Below are 12,388 nucleotides of genomic sequence, written 5' to 3' on the forward strand. Positions count from 1 at the left end.
AAGGGTCTCTTTCTTGGTTTGTCTGTCTTTTTTTTACCTTTGTCCATTTGTTTTGTTTCTGATATTCTACATATGAGTGAAATCATATGGTATTTGTCTTTTTCTGACAGATTCACTTTGCTGAGCATTATACTCTGGCTCCATCCATGTTGTTGCAAATGGCAAGGTTTCATTCTTTTTTATGGCTGAATGATATTCCATTGTATGTATATGCCACATCTTTATCCATTCATCTATTTTTTTGTTTTATTTTACTATTTAAAAAAATTTTTTTTAACGTTTATTTATTTTTGAGACAGAGAGAGAGAGAGAGAGCATGAATGGGGGAGGGTCAGAGAGAGGGAGGCACAGAATCTGAAACAGGCTCCAGGCTCTGAGCTGTCAGCACAGAGCCCAACGCGGGGCTCGAACTCATGGACCGCGAGATCATGACCTGAGCCGAAGTCGGACGCTTAACCGACTGAGCCACCCAGGTGCCCCTTTACTATTTTTTTAATATGCAATTTATTGTCAAATTGGTTTCCATACAACACCCAGTGCTCATCCCAACAGGTGCCCTCCTCAATACCCATCACCCACTTTCCCCTTCCTCCCACCCCCCCATCATCTATTGATAGATACTTTGGTTGCTTCCATAATTTGGCTGTTACAAATACTGCTGCAATAAACATAGGGTGCATATATCCTTTGGAATTAGTGTTTTTGTATTCTTTGGGTAAATACCTGGTAGTGTGATAACTGGATTGCAGGGTAGTTCTATCTTGTTTTTTTTTTTTAAGTTTATTTATTTTCTTTAGTAATCGCTACACCCAACCTGGAGCTCGAACTCATGACCCAGAGATCAAGAGTCTCATGCTCTTCTGACTGAGCCTGCCAGGTGCCCATGTGGGCGGCTTTATTTTTAATTTTTTGAGAAACCTCCATACTCTTTTCACCTTGTCTGCACCAATTTGCATTCCCAGCAACAGTGCAACAGGGTTCCTTTTTCTCCACTTCCTCACCAGCACTTGTTTCTTGTGGTTTCAGTTGTAACCATTCTGACAGGTGTGTGAGAGGAGATCATTATGCTTTCGATTTAGGTTTCCTTAATGAATGATGTTGAGCATCTTTTCATGTGTCTGTTGGCCATTTGTCTTCTTTGGAGAAATGTCTGTTCATGTCTTCTGTCCATGTTTTCATTGGTTTGTGGTTGTGTGTGTGTGTGTGTGTGTGTGTGTGTTGAGTTGTATCGGTTCTTTATATATTTTGGACACTAACCCTTTATATATCATTTGCAAATATCTTCTCCTATGCAGTAGGTTGCCTTTTAGTTTTATTGTTTCCTTTGCTCTGTGGAAGCTTTTTATTCTGATGTAGTCCCAATAGTTTATGTTTGCTTTTATTTCCCTTGCCTCAGGAGACCTATCTAGAAAAATGTTGACAGCCAGTGTCAGAGAAATTATTGCCTGTGCTCTCTTCTAGGATTGTTATGGTTTCAGGTCTCACATTTAGGTCTTTAATCCATTTTGAGTTTATTTTTGTGTATGGTGGAAGAATATGGTCCAGTTTCATTCTTTTGCATGTGACTGTCCAGTTTCTCAATACCTTTTATAGGAAAGACTGTTTTTCTCCCATTGGACATTGTCTCCTGCTTTGTCATAGAATAATTGACTGTAGGGGCGCCTGGGTGGCTCAGTTGGTTGGGCGTCTGACTTCGGCTCAGGTCACGATCTCGCTGTCCGTGAGCTCGAGCCCCGTGTCGGGCTCTGGGCTGATGGCTCAGAGCCTGGAGCCTGCTTCCGATTCTGTGTCTCCCTCTCTCTCTGCCCCTCCCCCGTTCATGCTCTGTCTCTCGTCTCAAAAATAAATAAACGTTAAAAAAAAAAAGAAACTGAGGGTTGATGGGGGGTGGGAGGGAGGAGAGGGTGGGTGATGGGTATTGAGGAGGGCACCTTTTGGGATGAGCACTGGGTGTTGTATGGAAACCAATTTGACAATAAATTTCATGTATAAAAAAAAAAAGAATAATTGTATAATCATGGGTTTATGTCTGGGCTTTCTGTCCTGTTCTTTTGATCTTTGTGTCTGTTTTTATGCCAATACCATTCTGTTTTGATTACTACAGCTTTGTAATATAATTTGAAGTCAGAATTGTGATACCTTCAGGTTTTTTTTTTTTTCTTCTAGATTGTTTTGGCCATTCAGGGTCTTTTGTGTTTCCATGCAAATTTTAGGAGTATTCTAGTTCTGTGAAAAATGGTGTTGGTATTTTGATAGGATGGCATTTAATGTGTAGATTGCTTTGGGTAGTATGGGCATTTTATTTCTTTATTTTTAAAGTTTATTTTGAGAGAGAGAGAGAAAGTGGATGCGAACAGAGGAGGGGCAGAGAGACAGAGAGAGAGAGAGTCCCAAGCAGGCCCTCCTCTGTCAGCCCAGAGCCCGAAGCAGGGCTTGGCCCCACGAACCTCAGGGTCATGACCCTGAGCTGAAATCAGGAGTTGGATGCTTAACCAGCTGAGCCACCCAGGTACTCCAGTATGGACATTTAAATAGTATTTGTTCTTCCAGTCCATGAGCGTGGAATATCTTTCCATTTGTTTCTGTTATCTTAAGGTTCTTTCATCAGTGTTTTATAGTTTTCAGAATATAGGTCTTTCACTTCCTTAAGTTTATTCCTAAGTATCTTATTTTTGATGCAATTGTAAATGAGATTGCTTTCTTAATTTCTCTGTCTGTGCTTCATTATTAGTGTATAGAAATGCAGTGGAAGGGTGCCTGGGTGGCTCAATTGGTTAAGTGTCCAACTCTTGATTTCATCTCAGGCCTTCACCTCAGGGTCATGAGTCCAAGCCCCATGTTGGGCTGTGCACTGGGTGTGGGGAGAAAAGCAAAAAGAAATGCAGTGCATTTCTGTATGTGGATTTTGTGTGCTGTGACCTTACTGAATTCATTTATTCATTTATCAGTTCTAGTAACTTCTGGTGGAGTCTTCCAAGTTTTCTATATATAGTATCATGTCATCTGCAAGTAATGAAAGTTTTACTTCCTTACTAATTTGGATGCCTTTTATTCCTTCATCTTGTCTGATTTCTGTGGCTAAGACTTCCAGTACTATGTTGAATAAAAGTGGTGAGATTGGACATCCTTGTGTTGCTCCTGTTCTAAGGTGGAAAGCTTAGTTTTTCACCATTCAGTATGATATTAGCTGTGAGTTTTTCATATATGGTCTTTATTATGTTGAGGTACGTTTCTTCTAAACATATTTTGTTGAGGGTTTTTATCATGAATGGATCTTGTACTTTGTTAAATGCTTTTTTTGCGTCTATTGACATGATTATATGGTTTTATCCTTTCTGTTATTGATGTGATGTGTTACATTGATTTGTGAATTTTGAACCACTCTTGCAACCCAGGATTAAATCCTGCTTGATTGTGGTGAATGATTGTTTTTTTTTTTTTTTTAAATTTTTTTTTTTTCAACGTTTATTTATTTTTTGGGGGACAGAGAGAGACAGAGCATGAACGGGGGAGGGGCAGAGAGAGAGGGAGACACAGAATCGGAAACAGGCTCCAGGCTCTGAGCCATCAGCCCAGAGCCCGACGCGGGGCTCGAACTCCCGGACCGCGAGATCGTGACCTGGCTGAAGTCGGACGCTTAACCGACTGCGCCACCCAGGCGCCCCGAATGATTGTTTTTTAATGTATTGTTGGATTTGGTTTGCTAGTATTTTGTTGAGGAATTTTTGTATCTATGTTCATCAGAGACAATTGGCTTGTAATTCTCTTTTTTTGTAATACATATCTGTATCTGGTTTTGGTATCAGGGTAACACAGGCCTCCTAAAATGAATTTGGAAGTTTTCCTTCCTCTTCTGGTTTTTGGAATAGTTTGAGAAGAACAGGTATTCATACTCTTTAAATATTTGGTTGAATTTACGTATGAAGCCATCTGGTCCTGGACTTTTATTGGAATTTTTTGATGACTGATTCAATTTCATTGTAGGTGATCAGTTTGTTCAATTTTTCTTTTTCTTCCTGATTCAGTTTTGGGATATGATATGTTTTTTAGGAGTTTATCCATATCTTCTAGGTTGTACAACTTGTTGGCATATAGTTTTCCATGTCTTTTATAACCCTTTGTATTTTTGTTTTATTGGTTATTTCTCCTTTTCATTTCTAATTTTTTTTTTTAAGTTTCTATGTTGTTTATTTCTGCTCTAATTTTTTTTTTTTCTTTTGAGCGAGAGAGTGCTTGCACGCAAGCGGGGAAGGGGCAGAGAGAGAAGTAGAGAGAGAATTTCAGGCAAGCTCTGTGCTGTCAGCATGAAGCCAAATGCAGGGCTTGAGATCATGACCTGAGCTGAAACCAAGAGTCTGATGCTCAATCAACTGAGCCATCCAGGCACCCCTCTGATCTAATCTTTATTATTTCTTTCCTTCTACTTGTTTGGGATTTTGTTTGTTCTCTGTCTCATTTAGGTGTAAGGTTAGGTTGTTTATTTGGGATTTTTCTTGCTTCTTGAGGTAGGCCTGTATTGCTTGCTATAAACTTCCCTCTTAGAACAGTTTTTGCTTCATCCCAAAGATTTTTGAACCATTTTGTTTCCATTTTCATTTTTTTCCATGTAATTTTCAATATCTGCTTCATTTCTTGGTGTCCCATTCATTGTTTACTAGCATGTTATTTTTAACCTTTATGTATATCTGTGATCTTTCCAGATTTTTTCTTTGATTTCTAATTTCATAATTAGAAAAGATGAATGGAACAACTTCCGTCTTTTTGAATTAATTGAGACTTACTTTGTGGTCTAATATGTGATCTATTCTGGAACATGTTTTATGTGAAAAGAATTTTTATTCTGTTTCCAGATGGAATGTTTGGATATATCTGTTAAATCCATTTTGTCCAATGTGTCATCCAAAGCCACTGTTTCCTTGTTGGTACTGTTTGGATGATCTGTTCATTGATGTAAGTGGGATGTTAAAGTCCTTTAATATTACTGTATTGCTATCAATTAGCTCCTTTATGTTATTAGCTGCTTTTATGTATTTGGATGTTTTCATGTTGGGTGCATAAATATTTACAGTTTTCATATCTTCTTGTTGGATTGTCTCCTTAATGATAAATCATGTCCTTCTTTGTCTCTTGTTACAGTCTTTGTTTTAAAGTGGAATACCAGGGGCTCCTGAGTGGCTCAGTTGGTTAAGCATCTGACTTCAGCTCAGGTCATGATTTCACAGTTCATGAGTTTGAGCCCTGCGTTGGACTCTGTGCTGACAGCTCAGAGCCTGGAGCCTGCTTAGGCTTCTGTGTCTCCCTCTCTCTCTGCTGCTTTCCTGCTCATGCTCTGTCTCTCAAAAATAAATAAAGATTAAAAAAAAATTAAAAAAAAAGTGACATACCAGTTTACACTGACATTCTGGGCGTGCATGATAGTACTTCATAATAATGTGCACTTTTTCATATGCATATTGACCACTTGAGTATTCTCATGAAATTCAAGAATTTCTTGTTTGCTCAAATCTTTAGCCCATTTTAATTTTTATTATATATTTTTAAAATATATATTTATTTGAGAGAGATGGTGCATGAGTGGGGGTGTGGCAGAGAGTGAGGGAAAGAAAGAATCCCAATCAGAGTCCACAGTGTCAGTGCAGAGCCCTACATGGAGCTCTATCCTGTGAATTGTGAGATCACATGACCTGAGATGAAATCAAGAGTTGGATGCTTAACTGACTGAGCCCCCAGGTGCCTCTCACCCATTTTTAAATTGGACTTTTAGTATTTTGCTTATTGATTTGTAGGACTTTTTTGCATATTCTTGACATGAGTCCTTTGTCTGATATATGCATTGTGAATATTTTTGGTCTGGCTTGCCTTTTTCATTTCTGTATGGTATAAAGTAGGGATGTTATATCTTTATTATGTATCATATAAACATTTACTCCCACCCTGTTTTTGCCTTTTACTATTCTCTTTTGTTGTATATAGTTCTTTTTATTTTAATCAGTCTTTTTATGGTTTAAAGCTTCATTTCATGTTTGGATAGCCTCTGCCACCCAAAGGCTATGAGAGATTTTCCTCCAGTATTTTCTTTTAATACTTTCGTAGTTCTTTTTGTTGTATTTAACTTTTTTGTTTTTACTTTTTTTAATGTTTTTATTCATTTTTGAGAGAGAGACAGCAGTTGCATCCACAAATGTGCATGAATGGGGGAGGGGCAGAGAGAGAGAGGGACAGAGGATCTGAAGCGGGCTCTGTGCTGACAGCAGTGAGCCTGAGGCCGGGCTTGAACTCACAAACCATGAGATCATGATCTGAGCTGAAGTCAGATGCTCAGCCAACTAAGCCACTTGGTGCCCCTGTCGTATTTAACTTTTTAATTTGTTTGGAGTATATTTTTGTGGAGTGCAGTATAAGATAGGTATTTTTTTTTAACACAAAGTTAGTCATTTGTTCTAATACCACATATTCCACTTATTTATTTATTTATTTATTTATTTATTAAAAAAAAATTTTTTTTTTCAACGTTTATTTATTTTTGGGACAGAGAGAGACAGAGCATGAACGGGGGAGGGGCAGAGAGAGAGGGAGACACAGAATCAGAAACAGGCTCCAGGCTCTGAGCCATCAGCCCAGAGCCTGACGCGGGGCTCGAACTCACGGACCGCGAGATCGTGACCTGGCTGAAGTCGGACGCTTAACCGACTGCGCCACCCAGGCGCCCCATATTCCACTTATTTAAAATGGAACTGTTAATATATATAGTAAATTCCTTTGTGTATTTTAGCTTGTTTCTGGAGTATTAGGGAGACCTAATATCTTTGCAATTTTCTTATCCACTAGCAAGAATATATTTTCATTTATTCAGGTCTTATTTGTTTAAAACAGGCTTATAGTTTACTTTTATTTCCCTCTGTCTCCTTTCTTTTTTTCTTTTCCAGTTCTTATTAAATGTTGCCTAGAGACTTTACAGTTTTTTGCTGTATAAATTGGACCATCTATGCCCCACCACTGTGATAATTATGTTTGTTGCTGATGTATATTAATGTCACACCCATTAATTGTGGATTATATTTACATAGCCTAATAGTTTTGAAGCTGATTCTCTCAGGTTTTTCAGGTAGATATGCAATATATAAAAATGTGAGGGGTGCCTGGGTGGCTCAGTTGGTTGAGCGTTTGACTTCACCTCAGGTCATGATCTCACGGTTAGTGAGTTTGAGTCCCACATCAGGCTTTGTGCTGACAACTTGGAGCTTGGAACCTGTGCTGTCTCTCTCTGTCCCTCCCCTCCTCATGCTCTGTCTCTCTCTCAAAAATAAATTAACATTAACAAAATGTGAATTTATGTTTTCTTAGTATTAATGTCTTTTTTCCTCTCATACAGAGAAATGCTAAATAATAGTGGAATACTTTCTTCATTCCATTCTTTTTTTTGGTAAATAACTTAAAATATCTCCCATTAGCAATAATGTTTGTTCTGTGTCTGAAAAAGTTTTCTTTTGTTCCTTCCAATTAAAGAGTTTTAATTCAAAGAGTGCTAAGTCAGATAAAGTGATTCGGGGGGATTTAATCAAGTGATCATGTCATTTTGTTTCACTTTTATCTAATGTAATAAATGATAATGGATTTTTGGGGCGCCTAGGTGCTTCAGTCGATTAAGCATCTGACTCTTGATTTCAGCTCAGTTCATGATCTCATGGTTCTTGAGTTTGAGACCTGCACTGGGCTCCTGGCTGACAGTGCAGTTCCTGCTTGGGATTCTGTCTTTCTCCCTCTCCCTCTGCCCCTTCCTGGAGTTCTCTCTTTTGCTCTTTCTTTCACTTTCTTTCTTTCCTTCTTTCTCTTTCTCTGAAAATAAAGACACTTAAAAAAAAAGGATAAGTGTGGAACCATCTTTGAATTCATAGAATAATACTTAGTCAAAGAGATATTTAGTATCTCGTTGAATCAATCTATGAACACTTAATATAGGACATTTGTATTTACATTTGACCCTTCAACAGCATGGGGGTTAGTAGTGCCAACCTAGCCTTGCAGTTGAAAATCCACCTATAACTTGACTCCCCCAAAACTTAATACCTAATAGCCTACTGTTGACTGACAGCCTTACCAATAATATAAACAGCACATATTTTGTATTTTATATGTATTAAATACTATGTTGTTACTATAAAGTAAGCTAGAGGAAAGAAGATAATAAGAAAATTATAAGGAGCGGGCACCAGGGTGGCTCAGTCAGTTATGCATCCGACTTTGGCTCAGGTCAAGGTCTCACGGTTCATGAGTTTGAGCCCCACATCAAGGCTCTCTGCTGTCAGCACAGAGCCTGTTTTAGATCCTCTGTCCCCCTCTCTTCTCTCTCTGTCCCTCCCTTGCTTGTGCTCTCACTCTCTCTCTAAAATAAGTTAAAATGTTTAAAAAAATTATAAGGAAGAGAAAATACGTGTACAATACTGTAAAAAAAAAAATACACATGTAAGTGGATCTGCACAGTTCAAAGCTGTGTTCAAGCGTCATCTGTATATTTATAGTGAATTTGGTCTGAGATTATCCTTTTTCTGAACCCTAGTCTGCATGTTAAAATTATGGACTATAGACTATTTTGTTAGAATTATGCTAGTGTCATGAAATGAGAACATTTTCCAGTTTTTCTCTATGCTTTGGAACAGTCAGAAAACAAGGAACTATCTGTTCCTTGAAGGTTCGATAGAATTAAGTAGCCTCTTATCAGTTGGATCTAGTGCCTTTTTGAGGCATTTATCTTTAGGTTCTTTTCCCATTTCCTCCATGATCTTGGTCTGCTTGGATTTTTTTTATCATTTCTTTAGTTTTGCTAATTTATATTTCCTTAAAGAGCCATGTATTTCATCTGTGTGTTTAAATGTATTAGTACAATATCATACACATTGTTATGATATTTAAAATCTTTGTATCATTTCTCATATGTTCTTAATTTGTTTTGTCTTTTTTTTTTTTTTTTTGGTAGAATATATGAATGGGGGAGAGGGGCAGAGAGAGAGAGAGAGAGAGAGAGAGAGAGAGAATGAATGAATCTTAAGCAGGCTCCACTCCCAGCATGTGGTCCAATGCAGGGCCCAAATGGGATCCTGACCTGAGCGGAAATCTAGTTGGAGGCTCAACCTCAACGGACTGAGCCAGCCAGATCCTCCTTGTCTTTTTTTTTTTATTATTAAATTTAATTAATTAATTAAAAAGAATTTTTTTTTTAACGTTTATTTATTTTTGAGACAGAGAGAGAGCATGAACAGGGGAGGGTCAGAGAGAGAGGGAGACACATAATCTGAAACAGGCTCCAGGCTCTAAGCTGTCAGCACAGAGCCCGACGCGGGGCTTGAACTCACGGACCGCAAGATCATGACCTGAGCTGAAGTTGGACGCTCAACCAACTGAGTCACCCAGGTGCCCCTAATTTATTTATTTTTTAATGAGACTGGATGGTTTGTTTTTTGGCCTTTTTGAAGAATGCGTTTTTCATTTTATTCTATACTGTTTTTTTCCTTGTTCACTAATTTCATTTCAATTTTTTTTGGTTGTTTTCAAATTCTAGAAATGCACTTACAAGTACGTTTGTTTATGACTCCAAAGTGACTGAGGGAGTTGTTTGTATTCGTTATTTGTTACTACATATTCTAATAGGATTGTGAATCAGTTCTTTGAGACTTTAAAATCGGACCATTCTTCTCTTCCTGCTGATACTATATAGGCAGTGCTTTTAAAATTTTAGTGTGCATCAGAATCACCTGCATTAAACAGTAGAAAATGTAAATGTTGCCCTATCCCTCACACTTCCTTCTTTTTTTTTTTTTAAACAAAAACTCCAAAATTCTAATGGTCACTGGGATAAAACCAGTTCTTTACTGCCTTTATTGCCTTCGATGTGTTTGCTTACCTTTGACAGTTACAGTTAGCATCTTTACCAGTTTATTCTCTTTATTCTTCTTGATTGCTCTTTCAGTGTTTTTTCCAGCACTGCATTTTCAGTCGTTTGTGAACTTCTTCTGTTTTATCAATATCTATTTTCCCTTCTCCTCTCCCTTCCGTTTTTTAAAAAAAATGAGGGAATTTTAAAGTAGTTACATAAGATTCTCCAAGTGTTTTATGAGGGAGACACTCCCCTGTTCCTGTAGGAATTTTTGAATAGGGACAACTTGTCTGGAATGCAGTTTTGGAACTTGCATCAAGTTTTATATTTGTTTACATTTTTTTGAGCTGAGATTGATCATAAGGAAATAATCCAAATTTTGGATGTATGTCTGCATATAAAAGCAATCATAGTTTTATATCTAATTGTGAAAAATTGGAAAGTCCATGTCCATAGTAATGCAGAGTTTAAATGAATTATGGTATATCCATATATTATGCAGCTATTAAAGTGTTTATAGAGTGTTTTAGTGGTATGAGAAGGTATAAATGCTAAAGGAATAAGAATCATGATTAAATTGTATAAGTGGCTTAGTCTTCATTAGTTAAATGTGTTTATTGTGTGTATGGGTGATGTCAGTATAAATTTATTAGGAACATATCTGAGTATTTTCACAATCAGAAAAATATACTGTATTTTTGAAAGGTATTTAGGATTTGATAGTGTTCATCAATAGAAATTATTAAGATAGGCTTGTAGTATGATTCAAACAGGCACAAGATTACATATTTATTACCATGTTCAAATTTTATCATGGCATAGGGGTGCCTGCTGGCTGTCAGAAGAGTGTGTGACTCTTGATCTCAGGGTTGTGAGTTCAGGCTCCACACTGGATATAGAGACTACTTAAAAATAAAATCTTAAATAGATTTTATCATGGGTAAAACATAGCTACTAAATGTAAGACTGAACTAATGAACAATACCTTGTCGATTTTATAAATTTAGGACTTTTTTTAATTATAAAAAATATATACTGTTGTACAAAACTGAAATAATATAATGGTATTTAAAGTGAATACTGAAAATTCCCTGTGTATCCGCTTATTTACTTTTAACACAAATAGGTTCATACTATACTATTTTGGAGTTTTTTAACGTAATCATGTCATTCTTCCCTTAACTTGAAGACTATTACTTCTAAATGTATGTGGGTTTAAGAGAAGCAGAAATTAAGAACAAGATCATAATGGTAAATTTGCCTTTGTTGGCCTTTCTCCTTCATGAAATCCATAATTGAAAATAGAGCCTCTGAAACAGGGAAATTTTATAATTATATAGAACAACTAAGATATTTTTTTCTTCAAATCTTCCTGTGTGTGTGTGTGTGTGTGTGTGTGTGTGTGTGTGTGTGTTTTAATTATGGTACTATATTTTTATATAATAGGCACAGGTACAATGTCAACAGCAGCATGAACAACAGAAAAAAGATTTAGAAATCCTCCATCAACGAAACATCCAGCAGCTACAAAACAAATTATCTGAGTTAGAAGCGGCTAATAAGGACCTAATGGAAAGAAAATATAAAGGAGACTCTACCATCAGAGAACTGAAAACAAAACTCTCTGGTGTTGAAGAGGTATTGAACTTTGAGTTTGTTCCCCCCACCACCAATTTAAAATAGTGTTTTAATTTGGTGACTTTATTACTTGTGTGCATGGTGTTTCTCTAATGCTTTGCAAGGCTCTCTTGGTGGTGTTAGGGTAATCAGTTCAGACAAATGCAAAAAAATTGAGAATCTGAAATCTGATAGAAAATGATAATTCAGAACAGAACTGAGGTAAAATTCGATATTTTTAGTTAAGGTTTTGAGGGGTAGGTCATTGGCACAGTGATCAGTGTACTTTTAATATCCTCACAGTGTCTATGGGTCCGTATACTCAGTGTTGACAGGACTGGTTCTTTCAGCCTACCTAACATACCAAACAACTATATGAAGTTGTGTCTAATAATAATAATGATAGTTTATTAGTAATGATATTAGCTACGTTTACTGAACACATGCTATGTGACAGGCACTGTGTAACTATTTTACATATAGTAAACCATTTAATTTTCGTAACAATTCTTTTATTTATTTATTTATTTATTTTTAATTTTTTAATTTTTTTTTTCCAATTCTCTTAAAGAAGGTACTATTATCGCCATCTGATAAACTAAGGCACAGAAAAGTTAAGTATCTTGCCCAAGGTCACATAGCCAGTAAGTAGAAGAGAAAGGATTGGAACCTCTATTATTTGCTTGTCTTTAGAACTCCCTTGTTCTTTCAGTCAACAGAGACATTTCTTAAATCTTGCTATAGTGACACATTGTTGATGCTTTGGCCCTGATGATAGACTCCTTCCTAGCATTATTATACATTAATGTTATGAATTAATCAGAAAACGTAGATTTTGTTAAATCTATCGTATATTTTTAAAAATTTTTTAATGTTTGTTTATTTTTGAGAGAGAGTGGG

At 36.7% G+C, this 12,388-nt stretch overlaps 1 protein-coding gene across 2 annotated transcripts in view; it reads left to right on the forward strand.

Annotated features, from left to right (window-relative positions):
- The window catches only part of SASS6 (SAS-6 centriolar assembly protein), a 59,030-nt gene that overhangs the window by 16,423 nt on the left and 30,219 nt on the right, over positions 1-12,388 (forward strand). For both annotated transcript variants that reach the window (XM_047082944.1, XM_047082945.1), the window contains one exon: positions 11,318-11,509. In XM_047082944.1, the coding sequence (XP_046938900.1) occupies positions 11,318-11,509 (192 nt within the window). The remainder of the gene's footprint in view (positions 1-11,317; positions 11,510-12,388) is intronic.

The sequence above is a fragment of the Lynx rufus genome, unplaced genomic scaffold, assembly GCF_022079265.1.
Source record: "Lynx rufus isolate CCGP_SWC_20201006 ecotype Redwood Valley unplaced genomic scaffold, mLynRuf1.p SCAF_2, whole genome shotgun sequence".
Lineage (NCBI taxonomy): Eukaryota > Metazoa > Chordata > Mammalia > Carnivora > Felidae > Lynx > Lynx rufus.